Source organism: Rousettus aegyptiacus, unplaced genomic scaffold (assembly GCF_014176215.1).
Source record: "Rousettus aegyptiacus isolate mRouAeg1 unplaced genomic scaffold, mRouAeg1.p scaffold_m13_p_6, whole genome shotgun sequence".
In the NCBI taxonomy this organism is placed as follows: domain Eukaryota; kingdom Metazoa; phylum Chordata; class Mammalia; order Chiroptera; family Pteropodidae; genus Rousettus; species Rousettus aegyptiacus.
In genome coordinates, this window is record NW_023416309.1 from 50,535,010 (window position 1) to 50,551,221 (window position 16,212).

General features: G+C 45.8%; 1 protein-coding gene across 5 annotated transcripts in view; it reads right to left on the reverse strand.

Moving 5' to 3' along the window:
* Positions 1 to 3,899: 3,899 nt before the first annotated feature.
* The window catches only part of GFRA1 (GDNF family receptor alpha 1), a 196,641-nt gene continuing 184,328 nt past the window's right edge, over positions 3,900 to 16,212 (reverse strand). For 2 of the 5 annotated variants that reach the window (XM_016142491.2, XM_016142490.2), the window contains exons 10-11: positions 12,843 to 12,896; positions 3,901 to 11,710 (exon numbers count right to left, since the gene is read on the reverse strand). In XM_016142491.2, coding sequence (XP_015997977.2) covers positions 11,555 to 11,710; positions 12,843 to 12,896 — 210 coding nt within the window. In that variant the 3' untranslated portion in view covers positions 3,901 to 11,554. Of the gene's footprint in view, positions 11,711 to 12,842; positions 12,897 to 16,212 lie in introns of all 5 variants that reach the window. The other 3 variants (XM_016142493.2, XM_036222738.1, XM_016142494.2) reach the window with 2 other exon arrangements.

Below are 16,212 nucleotides of genomic sequence, written 5' to 3' on the forward strand. Positions count from 1 at the left end.
GTGCCAGAAAGGGAAGGGGGAGGCTGGGGAGAGGGTCACCTCCTCAGGGGGCTGGAGTCAGAGCAGCAGGCAGCAGGGGCACCTCTGCCACCGATGGGGTGGGGGCCTTTTTTGGGCCTCTCTCTGCCCACCCACAAAATGCAGGCGATCAGCTACCTGCTATGGGAGAGCCCAAGGGGAACACGTGTGCGAAGGCACTCTGCAAACTGTAAAGTGCTTCCAAGGTGAGGAGGCATTGGCTGAGCGCCCTACGGATCCTCCAGGACAGAAACGTTCGAAGAATGAAAACAAACGAGCTTCGTAGCAGTGCGGTTGCTTTGCTATTGTGACATTGGTGCCCAGAGGCGACGGAGGGCGTCAGGGATTCATTTTCAACTGACTGGAAGGGAAGCAGACTTAGAGGAGAAACACGCATCACCGGGACCACCTTTTTTTCTTCTCACTTGTTGTGCATTTTGTCCTCAGTTTAGACAACACCTTTGGAAGATTCTTTCCTGGAGTTGGAATGAAATGCTTGCAAATCAAGGAATAAAACCCGTTTTCTGTCATCGATTTTGGGCTGCTCCCTTCAGAAGGAGACGCCCTAGTCCTAAAGTGAGACGCAGGTGACTGTTGACCAGAAGTCCTCGACATATAGATGCCATATCTCACCCCTGTTTTCCAGTTGTGGGCAGGTGTAGGGGAGGTCAAAATTCAGGGCGAGACAGGTACTAGGACCTAAATGAGTCTCCCGAGCCAGCTACCCTACCAGGGGTGTGATTCCTGCCTTCCGTCACCTCCCCAGTGGCAAGAGCTCCCAGTGTCTGCTGTCATTGTCATCATACTAAAGACAGAAGAGACCCAGAGAGTGACCGCTGCTGGGGACTTGAGGAGGGCGACCGGGCACCCCCGGAAGTTTGGCCAAGCACTTCCAAAGTCGTACAATGACAGGTCAGCTATGTTTTCTTGGGCACTCTTGGGCCATCTTTTGTCACTTGGTATTAGCTGTGTACGTTGCAACTATTTTAATTGGCTTTATGTCTAGAATGAGAGACAGAAATAGAAGTGTGACTCTCAGGGGAGCAATCCTGGCACTCAGATGGCTTGTCATATATATATATGTATTTTTTAAATCTGCTGTTCTTTTCCTCAAGGCAAGGGAGGTCATCTAATTATCTGTAGAAGACAAGCTCATGCTACAGTATGTCAGCTTGGGCTGCTGTCGTAACATGGCCCCAGATGTCAGTGGAAGGAAATGAAGTGGGGATGTGGGATGTGGCTAAAAAGCCAGGACACTTTCCCCTCACAAGGCTGGAGGACAGAAAATATAGTTCGAGTGGGCACTGGCATTGGAAAACTGCATTAAAGTCCCACTTTGCCTCCTTGGCTGTGTGGCTTTGTATCAGCCACTTGCCCTCTCTGAGGCTCAGTCTCCTCAGCTGCAAAATTAGATTACTGCTACTTCGGAGTCGCTGTGAGGACCGAATAAGCTCATGTGCACGGAGCCCATCCATCCTGGTGCTAGGAGTGCTTGGTGAGGACCCAGTAACCGACTGCCATTACTACTCCGTTCTCTCGGAGGGCCTGTCCACAGGGCAGGGCCACCCCTTGTCGTTCCTGTCAGTGAAAGAGCTCCCTCTGGGCTGGGCGGGCACTGTGTGGCGAGGACCCACTCTGTGTCACCAACCACAGAGTGAGAAATTATTTAAAAACCCTCCTGTGCACACAGGGGACACAGGTGCCTGTAAGGTGTGTCTTCCCCAAATTGTGGCAATTACTCCCCAAAGAGGTTCTGTGGGGGGCAGCTGTTGACTGCTCCTCAGGCTGCGGGGCTTCGCTGGATTCAGAAGGACATTCTCGCCTGCGGGCGCTCTGAGCCGGGGCTGTCTCTGACTTTTCCCTCCAAAGAGCAGGGGCCGAACCTGAGCTGGGCTCCAGCAGTTGGACAGCTCATCCTTCCTTTACTTTTTATTCTTTATAAAAGTAAAAATAATGTAGATATAATAAAAACTGCATATCTAGGTAATAATTATCTATCCATCATCAATTTATCAATACATCTATCATCTATAATCTAAAATGTATGCAAAGTAGAAACATACATGTCATTGTCCTGTGTCTTGCTTTTCACTCAATATATCATAGACCACATTTGGTTTCAGCGGACACACATCTGCTTTGTAAAAAAAATAGTTGCTTAATATTTCTTCATCTAACGCACTCTGAGTTCTTTAACTAATTCACTGTTGATGGGCATTCAGGTGGTTTCGAGTCTTCTGCTATTACAGATTATTCTGCGATGAGAATCCTTTTGCATGGATCTTGGCACATTGCGTAAAAATGCAGGGTAAACTTGCAGTGGAATTGTTGGTTCAAAGGGAATGTGGATTTTAAATTATAATACATATTGTCTAACCATTTTCTTAAAAAAAAAAAGATTGGCCCTATTTATGTACTCGCTCAAGATATTCTCAGGCCAGATGCCTACCTTATCTTTCAGACGCGGTGAACTGTCCACCAGCCCGGATGGAAAAAAGCTTCACGAGGATAAAACCCAAGAGCCAGCACTGTCCATTTATGTGACTTTTATGGCTCCTCCCGCTCGTATGTTTCGCATCGCTATGTTTTCGTTTATGCTTTATTTATATCGCCAAGCACAGGCAGTCTTGTATCTTGTTTCTGTCACAGTTTTTATTCACTTTCTTGGCATTTCTCTCAGGGTTTTATTAGTCATTTCTTGTTCCAGCTCCTAAAATTTCTATCACCTGCATCCTGGGGAATTGTTTGTAGTCAGAAGATGATTAGAATACTAACGGGCAGGGGAGGAGACAGGGCCCCAGACTGCAGTTCCCCACCAGCTCTCTGTTTAGGGATTGAGGGAATTCAGTGTCCTCCTTTCTCAGGGGCCAGCTGTTCTGGGGGTGCTGACACTGTGGGGTTCGTTCCTCTGTGAGTGAACTTAAGGATCTCTGTTCAGGCTGCCTGAGAACCTCGAGTCAGGTGAAATGCGGGGACCTGGTGTTTTGCTATTCCTCTAAAACACCAGGTCCAGATCCACAGGCTCACAAACTTTTTATCCACACTGGCCATCTGGCAGAAATCATTCTACACTTGGTCATTTGAAAGCAGGCCCAGGAAGCAAGGGAGGGGAAGAACCCAGCTGAATGAGAAATCACAAAGAATAAAACTGTGTTCTGCAGAATATCAAGTGAAAAACAACTCCTATCCTACAACTGCTCAATCTTCCTGATGTTTAGGGGACTACAAGTTACAGACCGAAGCCGACGACAGTGGCTAAAGCAATGACTATGTCGCGTTTTAATATTTTGCCTCAAAACGTCCTGGTGGTGATAAGGTGCCTGAGATGATAACCACTCCAGAGAAGTGGGGGAATCATATTTTGAGCCACCACAATCATGATGCTTATTCGAATGGATAAAATCCAACCTCATCCCACGTAAAGTGAGTCTTCTTTGCCAGGCATTGAGCTAGAAGCTGGAAATAAGGAAAATGACCCACTCTAAGTCTTTATCTTTTATGAAAATACTATTTGTAAGTTTCTACAAATAATTCAATACAGATGTGAGAGTAACTAGAGAACTCACCAACCCCATCCCGTCATTACAAAACTGAATGTTGAAGATATATAAACGTTGGGCGTGGCCCTGCACTAGAGACCGGCTCCCTTTGGTGCGTAAATGTGAGCAGCTAGATTGGGTCCAAAACAGTGGCTCTCAACGAGCGGCGTTTTGATGCCTCCTCCTTCCTGGGGGTTGACAATGGTGGGGTGGGGGTTGCCACTGGCAGCTGGTACACAGCGACCAGGGATGCCGGTAAATACCCCACAGCGCACAGGGCCAGACACCCTTCCCATCAACCCCCACACGTGAGCAGAGACTTCGCTGAAAGCATCGATGTCAGCCACGCTGTCCTTGGTAATCGTACCTTCTCTGATGTAAAAATCCAGTGTCCTGACACTAAGGATCTCTGTGTTTGTCGGGTTCCAGGCCATTTTCCAATGTATTATGATACAAGAAGAAGACACGATAATTGTTCTTTTTTAAAAAAAAGAAAACAACGTTTATTAGGATATTCTGGGTGGGGGGTGGCTGAATGGACTACATACGCACATTCTGTAGTGCTTGAGCAAATGCAAACAGAACACTCGAACGTCACAAAACCACTCCCAAAGTCCAAAGAGCAAAACTTGCACTTCTACACGCGGCTGTTCCTCCATGGGCGCTGGCGGAAAGCTCGCTGCAAGCAGCTGTGTGGGGGAAGCCGTGTGGGAACCACCCCAGGAGAATGCACAGGGTCCAGAGCAGATGCACAACAAACGACGACAGAAATGTATCGGCTGCTACAAATGGAAAACTCAGGAAACAGGCAATACAAAATGGAGACCCAGAAGGGAAGATGCTCATCTAGATCCTCTGCTAATGGGAGGCTGCAAGGAAGCCCACTCTACCCTTCACCCTGGCTCTGGCGAGGCTAGGTGTCTGCACCACCCCCTCCTCCCAGGACAGAATTCTAAAACTACCCTAAAAACCAGAATCCTTATTTTCTTCCACCTGTATTTTTTAACTGGCAGAAAACGGAATGAACATAAGCTGAGACATACCCTCAGGTTTAGAGTAAAAATGCAGCACCATCTAAAAGAGTACAACAATAAAAAAAATCCTGCATCCTAAATCTCACACAGCTTCTCAGCAGGAGTTGGATTAAACAAGAGAAAATAATTTCAATATCAAGGGATAATGCACAGGAGATGAGAAAACTCTTTAAAGCGAACTCTGTGGTGAAAAGTGTTTCCTCCCCTCCTTTGGGGGCAAAGAGAGAAGAGGAGACAGATAATTAGGAGAAGTATAAGGCCCTGGATTTCAAGTTTCTGAAACCATTTCTTCAACCCTCTGAGGACAATCAGCTATTTCTGAATCCAGAAAAGCACATCAGAAATATCTGATTACTTAAGACCACAGCCAAATAAGGCCGGGCAATCTGTGATTTGGTTCTACGGTCTGTCTCCATTCTCTTTTTCCCCCCACATCGCAGAAGTGCCTTTAGCGAAAGCTAAAAAATAAAAGATGAAAATCCAGGTCAAGGGCTGTTTGCACGCCAGGAAGATAACGCTAGATCACATACCTGTGCCTTTGTGACAGAGAAAGACAGGGAGCTTTACCCGTGGAGCATGAAGTGCAGCTTTGCTGAGGACGCCCAGAGTACCTTCGGCTGTACCTGGACAGATGTCCCACCCAGCCCTACTGACAGATGGCAGACTTTTGCCCACTTGCGACAGCCCTAGGCATCTGCCGGTTGTCCAATTCTTCATCCTGCTGTACTCTAGTCTCAGGATCTACATCACGTTTGGCAGGCATCTGGGGTCACCGTGTCCATTTAAAGTTTTGCTGTTTTGAATGAGCACTGCTGACTGTTTGCTTGGCTTGGCTAAAGCAGTTCTGGTGTCTCCTCTTCTCACCTGCACCATGGCTGGTCCCTGACAGCTGGGACAGTTCACCGGCATGTCCACCTGGTCACACACACTCACAGCCCTCTGAGGCTCAGGGGGTGACCCCACTTGACTCTGTGGCAACCTTTTAGGCTCAGACCAAGGGTGGGTGTGTCTACCTTCTCCATGTGGTGGATTCTGGGTAGGTCGTTGTTGGCATATGGACTGGGACTTACTTCTTGGAGACTAAGTCTTAAAAACAACATGTGGACCATTTATAATGAAAATTTAGATTCTCCACAGGATAGCAAAATAAAGAATTCTGCCAATCTGGAAAAAATGGGTGCTTCCCTAAGCTGCTGTCAGAGGCCCTATATTCTCAAGTTACTCTTGGGCAGGGGGAGGGAGTGGAGGTGGGGCTTCGGCTCCAAATGATGGTTTATTCGACCAGAGTACATGTTCAACAAATGTGATGGATTGATAAGCACCTGCGCCTGCTTCTCAGATGCCATCCCTGGGGTTGGTCTGGTGATGGGGTAGTGGTCCATCTTTCTTGAGAGCATTGTGCACTTGAGTCAAATTAAAATATCAGCAGACTCACTGGCTAACTTCCCATGAGATTGGTCCACCCTATTTGGGGTCCTGGGACTGTCTGGCCTTGCTCAGCTCCTCTTGGGGACAAATGCTAGTTCTTCATCTCTCATCAGAAAACACAGTGGGCAGACTTAAGGCTGCGTCGAATCTAATGCTTTCTTCTCCAACCCTTTCCCCCAGGTCACCCTCAATAACTTCATGAGGACACCTTCACTGCCGATGTATAACCGCTTGGTGCCAATGAGACTGTGCAAACGGACCAGTTCTTGCTCCTGTTACAGAAAGAACCCCTTCGATGTCTCAAAGTTTTTCATTCGCCCAGCGTTAAGTACCTACTATGAGTCATGCTGTCTGCGAGGGAAGGCTGGGTGAGTGAGAAGAGCTGTTAAAACAAAGAAAGGTCTCTGGCCAGTCTCTTGGCACTCTCTACAGAATGAAAATAGGGATTGGTGAGAAAGCCCAGCCTGGGATGAAGAGAAGAAAATCAGAGAAAACTTTCTATTGATACTGCTGCTTGGCTTGGCAGCTGCCCTTGAGCAAAAACAAACTCCCCATGGCAGTGGGACAAGATGCTGATATTGGCACCTGCCAGAGGCAGCCAGCCGAAGTCGCAGCTGCGCTGGTCAAATGAGCCTGGAGACCTTAGGGGGCTGAGACTTCAGTGGCTGTTAGCAGGCCGCGCTTCTCTGCAGGCAGTTTATTGAAACAGGGGCTTCCCCACCCCTCTGGGCTGGGTCTCGGAACAATCAGAAGTGCAGGTGGCGCATCCCGCTGAACAGCCCACTCGGGCTGTCTCTGTGGGGGCAGCAGCTCATCAAAGAGCATCAGGAGCGACAAAGGGATGCCTGGAGAGGATGCAGCAGATGAGACCGAGCTAAGAAGAGGGTGCTCGGGGGAGGGTTGGATGGATGAAATTCCTGCTCGGGGATTAGTATCATCTTCAGATCATCTGGCTCCCCATCTTCAGGAAACTAGGATTATGTGTAAAACAGGCATCTGATGGAATGAGAATCAACTCGGACTAAATTTATAGTGATTAGAATGAAGAATTGATGGGAAGAGACTCTGTTTAACACTTAGGCAATAAGTAATAAGGATAGGGGTGGGAGCCTCAATAATGAATAGGAAAGAGAATTCAATCAGCCAATACCTTAAGACAAGTATCCTTGTGAAATGAAATGTCCCACTAGATACATCCCAGGATGGAGGCAATGGCAAAACCCACAGATTTAAGGCCTCTGCAGTGACACTGTGTTCCAGAGGTATAGTCCTCATGAAGAATTCTAGACAACAGACTTAAAACAAACGGTCCCTTGAGAATAAAAGCTGTGTCCAAATCAAGGAGTCAGATCTATACACGAGATGCCTATCTTAGGAATTAGAGAAGAATGTAGCTTCTCAGGATATCCAACTAAATGATCAGCTGTTTCACTGCTTTAGAATTTCTAAACAGAAATTCCTTCCTCTGTCATCTGGGTCTTAGCTCCGTCTTGCTTCCCACAGAGGCACCGCTGTCTAATTCAAGGAATCTGGCTATTTGTTAGGACACGGTCCCTGTTCAGATCAGTAAGGAACATGAGCAGGCACACGGTCCATTCGCCCACGGCAGGGGGCCTCTTGCTGCACCTTGAATTTGCTTCATCCCTCCAAGCTCCCCGAGGTCAACGCAGACAGGCCCGTCTGTGATGACCATACCTGGGCCGTTTGTGATTCACTGTCATCCGTTGCCATTGCTTTTTGTTATTTCTTGAAAAGATGGGTCTCACAAGTCTCGCTTGCTTCATCGAAGAGCAGAAACAACAAAGATCACAGGGGTATGAATCCAGGAGCTCAAGATCAGTGTTGAAAGAGAATTAGAAAATGTGAATTCACTTAAGCAGTCCTTTTCTGGCCCATAGTTTATTGACGCCAATAAGTGGTACACGTCTGACTACATGAACGAAAACTTATTTTCCAAAAGACAGCTCCTCTGAGGCCACTATTTTGTAAATAATAACAGAAATGCATTTACGCTGGATTCTTAGAAAAGAATCGGCTAATTATTTTAACTCCTACTGCTCTTACATGTCTTTCCCAAAGCACTTTGAAATGCTACGCAGACCTGGGAACGCTTCTGCTCTCCCGCTTTCCTAGTTGAGCAGATGGAGTGTTGGGGGGGGTGGGGAGTGTCTGAATCGAGATCACAAAGAAGCAGGTGGGGAATGGGATGCAGCTGGAGAGGACCCATCCTCAGGGAGTACGCGTGTTAACAACAGTCTTCTGAGAGACCGAATCGAAGGCCACAGCAGCTCCGGAGGAGCCTTGTCCTGCATTTGATGAACTCAAGCACACAGCTTCTAAGACATTTTTATTTTTGTTTTTTGTTTTTTGTTTTTTTTTTACTCCAGGATAAACAACTGTTTAAAATAAATGTCTTTTAATGGAAACCTCGCTCCTGGTGCTCTTTGGACACAGTTTTCTCTGCTTAGTGAAAAATAACCCAGGTAATTCTCAACTGGCGCGTTTTTCTACAAGAGGCTTGAAAAAAATCAGAGATGGAAAAACAAACATTCAGGCGGCGTTCTGAATTCCCTCTCTTTATTGTGCGCATCTTCCTTCATGTGCTCTATTGAAAAAGATACACGAGCATATGTTGGTCTAAGATACTCAACATCGAAGTGGCATGAATGTGCTTCTAATCAGTTTGGCGATCTTGCCTTTCTTTTTCTCTGGAATTAGTGGGGCGTGGCCAGCCTTGATCTGGGAGCCATGGTCCACATGAACAAAATCTACAGTTTTTGTTTCATCAAAGTCAGCTACAACGAGATGCTTCTGCAAGAGGCCCGAGCCTCGGCACCCAGCCCCTGTATCTGGCGGTACCCTCGGTGAAGGAAATGAAAGACAAGAGGTAGTGAAGAATCTTTGCTTTTAGCACTACAAAAGAAAGTCAAACAGGAAAAAGATTTAAGTCACTTGCCTGCTCCAGTCGTGGGGCAAATGATGGTGTTTCAGGCCCCCTTATTACACTGAGATCACGCCGAATGGTAGAAATACTCGCTTGACATAATTTTGTAAGAATCTCTCTAATGTCCTGTCGCCGAACATCCTTCCCCCTGGTTATTTAATCAGCAATTTATTTTCGAATTGAAGATTTGGTAACTCTAATATGCTTCTATCTCTGAAGAAAAATGAGATCTTTATTGGTGATAGATGAGGCTTTTCAAAATTTAATTTATGTACTGTACATCCACGCATTCTTCGCTGAAGGCCACCCTTGCTAGCGCTGATAACTCTCCTTTCCTCTTGGTCATCTGAAGCTAATCTGCAGCTAATTAGAGCCGCTGTTTACTGCAGAAGTGATCAATAGTTTTCTACAGTAGATCACACAGAATCAGAGCCATATGCAATTAGTCCAGTGTAGATACACAGAGATATCTTAATTAAAATAAAATATGCCCCGTAAGAGATATGCTTTCATAGATGACTGGAATTCCAAATATTTCGACACATTTAATGAATTTATTCAAAGTGAGAGTCTTCATAAATCCTTTCACTAATCAAATTTGTTTGATGAATTTCCCTTGAAAACATTTTGAAGTGAAGAAAGTTAGTACTTAGTATCATACATTTATGTTTATTAACATTTGGATATAAATGTACTTCAAACACCAATAATGCTAAGACTATGCCTTCATCTTGGATTTAACAGATTTTCCAGCCCTGTAACTGGACTGATTCTGACAAGGCAAACATCAGAGGGCAGAGGGGATCAGTGTGACGTGGGCACCACGGGCTCCCTCCTCCAGCCCCTCCCCCGAAGCGAGAAGAAAGCTAGCTAGTGCCCCTGGCATTCTGTGAAGGTGGCCCCCTCTTCTCTATTCAGTTTTGGAGAAACGTGGCTGCCAGCATTCAAACATTGTAGATTCCGAATCTCACCATTTCAACCAGACTTCAAACGTGTACTTTTAGGGTCAATTTGTTTAAGCGGAAGATGACGCGCCGTGAACAGACCAGATGCCTTCTATCCACAGTCGCGTTCTGTTCTGTGTCAACCTGTGCCAACCAACTCATCCCCACAGACCCCACGTCGACCTTTTCAACCCACGAGTCTTTCTTTTTCACAGACTTGGTCACGGTCTGTCACGGAGGACACAGAAAAAGATGTAGGCAGATTCCCGATAACCTTTAGATGACACTGCTCTAAACAGTGGCCAGGGCATCACCGCTGGGAGTGAAAACAATCCTTGGGAAAAGAACTGGGTACCCCAGCATGGGTCTGCTACCGAAGAGAGGGCGGCATGTCCCCATCCCATCCCAGTCAGAGCTGCCTTTGTCAGGTAACGGGAAAACCAAGGTACTGAATTGTGTCAACTGGCAAGGGTGACTTTCGACGCTGCAGAACATTTCCGAATGGCCGCCGTGTTCCTCACAGGTCTGCATGCTTGCATTTCAAGAAATGATAAAAGACAGCACTTGGCTGCACTGTTTTTTCCTGCCTGTCCACAGTAACGTGATGCAGAGCTCTCTGCTCCAGCACGAGGCTCCTCAGAGTCTGCTTTTGAAGAGCTGTATTCCTGGAGTTAACATTGGAGCTAACACTACTTACGAAAGGAAAACAAACGCCGTATATTTTTGTATTAAACCATCAGTAAAAAAATGGAGACGGTTATCGTTACTTTCAAAATATAGAAAGCCAATAGTTGAAACCATTTAGTAGTAAATTTTTTTTCCCTACATACAACCTCATACACGTAACGAGTATTAGAGTGATGCTTCAGCTATATTTGACTCTTATTAGTTTAAGGGCTTCTCATTTGGATAAGGCTTAGGAGAATGTCATTCGCCGATCAGGGAAGGTCCTGTGCCGTTTCACACCCTCTTTCGCGCTCTATTTTGACTAGAAGACAGACACGGCATCTGGATGTGACAGGTGCTTTTTGTTTTGCAGGAGCGTGCAGAACTGTTGACGGAACATAAACATCGGAGCAAAAAGGCGAGGATGTGTGGAAACATTGGCGTAAGCTTGTGTGCACGCCGCCCATCAGGATTCTCTTGACGAGAATCTTTGACTTGTGACGAAGGAAGCCTGTTAAGCTGTAGTTATGTCATCAGAAATGAAAGCCATTACTGGAAATATGGAAGATTCTTGAGCAATATTATAACTCCTTAGCTAGCTACTAAAGGCCAGAGATAAACTGTTAAAATCATCATCATCATCGTCATCATCATTATGAAAAAAATGGCCCCAGTTTGCTTGACAGCCAAATTTACAAACTATCCCTTTATCATAATACAACATACCCCAAAGCCTTTTGAATTTGGAACGTAGCACTGCACTGGGTATCCCACAGAAGCCCGAAGGATCACAAGAAACTTTCTTTAAAAAATAAAAAAAGTAAAAATAAAAGGAAAAAAAGTTCCAGTTGGATGAAACTGTTTTAGCAATCAAGGTCTCAACTGAGCGCCTAAAACTGGAATTTCAGATATACAAGAGGACAGGAAACAGATAACTTGGTTTTTGTCTTTTTACATGTCCATATTGTTTTCTAAATGCAGCTACAATGTTTCTGCCAAAGATAAAGATAAAAGAGTGGACAGGGCGGTTACCACCAGAATCAGCAGTGGGCTCAGACCACAGCTTGGAGGAGCGGCCATTGATTTTGTGGTTATGTGGCTGGAGGCACCAGCGAGACCATCCTTTTCATAATCACGCTGTAAGAAAGAACATTTTCATTATCACCCACTGCATGTATTCATTCGATCACAGTACATTTTAACCACACACGCTCTCTCTCCCTCCCCTCGCGCCAGCGAGCTACACCACTCACCAAAGCTGACCCAGGATTTTGCCGCTGACTGAGACTGTAATTCCCTGACTTGCAGTTTTATGGGAAGGATCTTGAATCGGGGTGAGAATTAGATACTTTTGATAAACTGTCTGGTCAATGTTTATCTTCTTGCTCCTCTCTGATGGATTTTAAAATCCATTTGGGGGAAAAATGTGAGCTGAGATATTCTTGCTGTTTCCTTCCAACTCCCCAGATTCCCCAGCACTATGCAACATGGAACCCTTCTCCTTCTGGGTACCACTGACTGAGGAGGAATGCTGGCTGTCCCTCCCCATCGTGGAAGGAGGGTGGGAAGGATCACCTTAGGAAACTTGCCCAGTCAAGTACTGCTTCACACACAGATGGATCACGAACCCCGTTGGAAACCAGCAGAGCAGGCAGTAGTAACCTTTTCCTGCACTGGCATTTCAACTTTAGGTTTTAAAGAGAAAGAACCTGCCCTGCTTATCAGTAGAAGAGACCAGCCCAGAACCCAGACCTCCAGACTCCCAGTCAGCACAGCTGTCCTTCCCCAGGACCCATCACCCCATCCTCTCCCAGCATCCCCTCGAGCCCATTATGCCGCATCTCGCCACAATGAGCTATGATCATGACAGAATCTTCCATTTTCTCGCCTATAAACTGGGGAGAGTAACTTGGCCTGCCCTAGCTACCTCTGAGTTGCTAGGAACTGTAGGTTGAGGACATCCCATAAGCAGTGAGAGTTATCTGTGCCCGATGATTTTATAGGACCATGGCATTGGGACAATAGTATTCATGCTGGGTCCAGTTCTGAGGTGAAGACTCCGGGTCCCACACTCACTTCTAACTCTGCATACTGGGATTCGGTGACTGTACCTTGTCCTAAAGACAGAGGGACATGGAGGTGCCTTACATTCTTTCATTCTTTCAGGAACCTTGTTGTCTTTGAGCCCCTCCCATCATACCCTGCCCCAGGGAGCCCAAAGTCTCTGTCTCTAGAAACGTGGAGAGATCCAGAAAGAAACACAACTCACATCAGAAAGGCAGAGATGTGTACTGCCCGACACGTTAGATTTCAGCTTCTGTGCCTAGGGAAAGACAAAAACACATGCGAGACAATCACCCCTACATAACATGAAAGAGCAATTACTAACGACCCATTAATCAACTGTCAAGGGCAGTGCTGTCGATAAAAATCTCTGAGCTACAACCGTGAGCCCCATATACAATTTTGAATGTTCTAGTAGCCAAGTAGGCAAACAGATAACTGGTGAAGTGAATTTTAACAACATACATTATTTACTACAATATTTACCATTTCAACATGTAATCAATATACAAATTATTGAGATGCTTTACAAATCTTCAAAATTAGACACGGCATGTCTTGATTTGGACCTGCCCCATTTCGAAGGCTCAGCAGCTACATGTGGCCTCTAGAGGTAGCACAGGGCTAGGTTACCAAAGACAAAGTTTTGAAGTCGTTTATATTTTGAACTCATTTATATTTTTAAGTGTTAATTTTCAGGAAGTGCCTTTGAGGTAAAAATGTTGCAATAAAAATACTCATTTATTAGCTATCCAAAGACAGGTCTTCCTGAAGCTTGTTTGTTCATTTGTTTATCTGTTGCTCCAGTTAACAAAACACCGAGCTATTTTCCAATGCTGGACATATGATGATATGAAGGGAAGGCATGTAGCTCATGGCTCTGCTTTTTACTGAGTAAAACACTCACTGCTTGGGAGCTCACTGCCCCGCAGGGCAGGGACGCTTTCAGAAGGGTCCCCTCAAGGTGTCCTGTAGGACATGACAGATCCCCAATCCAGCAATCTTAAAACTATGTCCAAGACAGCTGCATGGAGCTGAACTGTGGAAACTTTAAGCTCTCTATTTCCTTGCAATTAGAATAAATCTCCAGGGGCTTTTACCTGAGACTTGAGTTGAAGGAAAGGTTCAGTGTTCAAACGATTACAATGAAAACTGCTGACCCAGGACGGCCCTCTCATTTTGTAAAGGTAAAACAATTAAGAGTGCAAATGAGTTAAGCGACTTCTCCAAGGTCATGCAGCAGTTTACTTGTGAGTCAGGAGGTAGACCAGGTCTCCCAAACTCTTGAATGAAAACGTGTTCTTTCTCTCGTTAACAGTGTTTCTCCCAGGACATCCTGGTATGCTTGCCTCTTCATGCTCTACCTGCCCCCCAAATCCACACAACCTCTCCCAGTACCTCCCGTCCAGAACAGAAGTTCAGTGGCATCGAAAGACAGAGAGCTCATTCGCCAACTGGATAAGCCTGGTTAAGCATCACGCCAGAATCGAGGAGTTCCCGGGCAGACAGCTCTGCGTGACTTGCACAGGCAGGCCGCCCGTTGCGGGAAGATTTTGCAACTCGCTGAAAACATGCTAGGCTGAAATGATAGCATCTTCACCCAAGGAGTAATTTATTGGCCATAATGCTTGGGAGGCATCATAATCTTTACCTATATTTGCATATGCCAGCTGTGAATATGAAATAGAAACCTTTAAACAGGCATCAAGAATAAGATACTGTGAAGCATCCCCAGGCTGTTCAAAGGTCACTAAATGTTATGTGTAAGAAGATCAGAGGGGAAATTGAAAGAGGAATTGAACCTTACTCAAAAGCCTACTTTTAATCTATATTAATAGCAAATCTGGTCCATTGCATTGATACCTGCAGAGAATAATGTGTAGAATTTTACATGTTTTATTTCTGTTCAGGAAATAAATTGGAATTGTGCCCAGACACCAAAACAGCCCCTAAAACATCACATTTTGTCTTTTCTTTTCTAGGCCATAATCTACAAAAGGCATAAACCTTTGCTGAGGGCCTTTGCATAACTAAGAAGTTCACTGAAATGTGCAGAGAAAGCAGCCCGACTTCTAGTCTGGGACACATTATAACTCTCAAGTTGTCTCTGTATTTGCGGTCACAGCTAAACTTGACCACAGCGGCCTCTAAGAATTCTAAGGGCTAGGTAGGCTCCCCCCCTACTTTGTTCTGTATAGTTAGCAACCAGCACACATGTTTTCCTCATTGCACACACGACCTGAGACGCTCACTGGCCATGCGTCTCAGTCACTTCAGGAACCTGGTCGAGTACCCGCCATTATTAAATGATCGTAAAGGGGCTTCCACCTGTGGACTAGGAAGTCTCCTATCTTAACAGATTTTCTTAAGTGGACTCTGGATCTGCATAGGTAGATTTCTGGTCTTCATTAGTCACTGAGCATTCAGCCATTTTACACGATTGTAGCTTACAACCAAGTAGACATTCTAGGTCTAAATTCCTAGGCCCTTGCCTTCCATCTGTGAGTGGCTGGGACAGCCGTTCGATCACTTGGGAAAATGCATTTAGATCAACCCTAAGTCTGCAATGTCTCTGGGCTCTTCTTCCCCGCAAAGCGGGCATCTTGTTGGCCTCTATGTAAAGGAAATGGTCAACTTCTGGCCTTGCCTCTCTGTAGCCCCACCCGCTTCACTAAATCCAGAGGCAGCAACCCTAAACTCACCTTGTTTGGTGGACCATACTGGTTGGCATAACTGGTTGAATTGCTGAGTTAAAGTAATAAAGTGCAGCCGGGCCCCTCCAGATGCTCTGAGAAAATGCCTCTCTCTTGTTAAATATCCCTCTCGACCCAAGAGAAGCACTTAGCACTCCGGAGGCTTAGCAGTCTATGCATACTGGCCTTTAAATATTCGGCTTACAGAGTGCATTAACACGGCTTCCCCAGAGAGGTCTGGGTGGAGGTCTGAACATCTGAGCAGAGCAGCCTTGGAGTTCCACCTGAACCTCACACGATCACAGGAGGGCTGTGAGTCGGATCTGCTTGCACCGATTGGCATCCGCGGTGAGGCTGGATACCCAGTCCCCCTTAGGGTTCATTAGCTGCAGATGGGGGGCACAGAGATGGGGAATTACGACCTGTATATGTCAGGCTGGTTGCACACTTCTAAGTCTGAACCCTGCCAGTGACCCCCGAGGTCAGACATCTATCTCTGCAGATCCAGAGTCCACCTACGAAAATCCAGCTCTTAAAGCCCATTTTAGAAGCCTGAGCAACCTATTATTTACATATTTTAAAAGCTTTTGTCCTGAGCATTTTTGAAAACATCATCAAAGTTATCACTGTGTGCTTCGTCAGGTGTGATAAATGCTAACATATAAAATTACAGGGCACCCCCCCCCCACTTTTAACCGTTGTCAAGAGCATTTACATATTTTAAATGCTGTCTCAGTTGATGCAAAATTGGGACGGTCCCAGGAAAGATAAAACAAAACAAAACAAACTTCTTAGATCTCGTAAGACAGAAGGGGAGTTTGAAACTGGAAGAGCACATTTCATCTCTGAGTGTCAAACCAGTAAAAGCAAGGGCGTAACAAT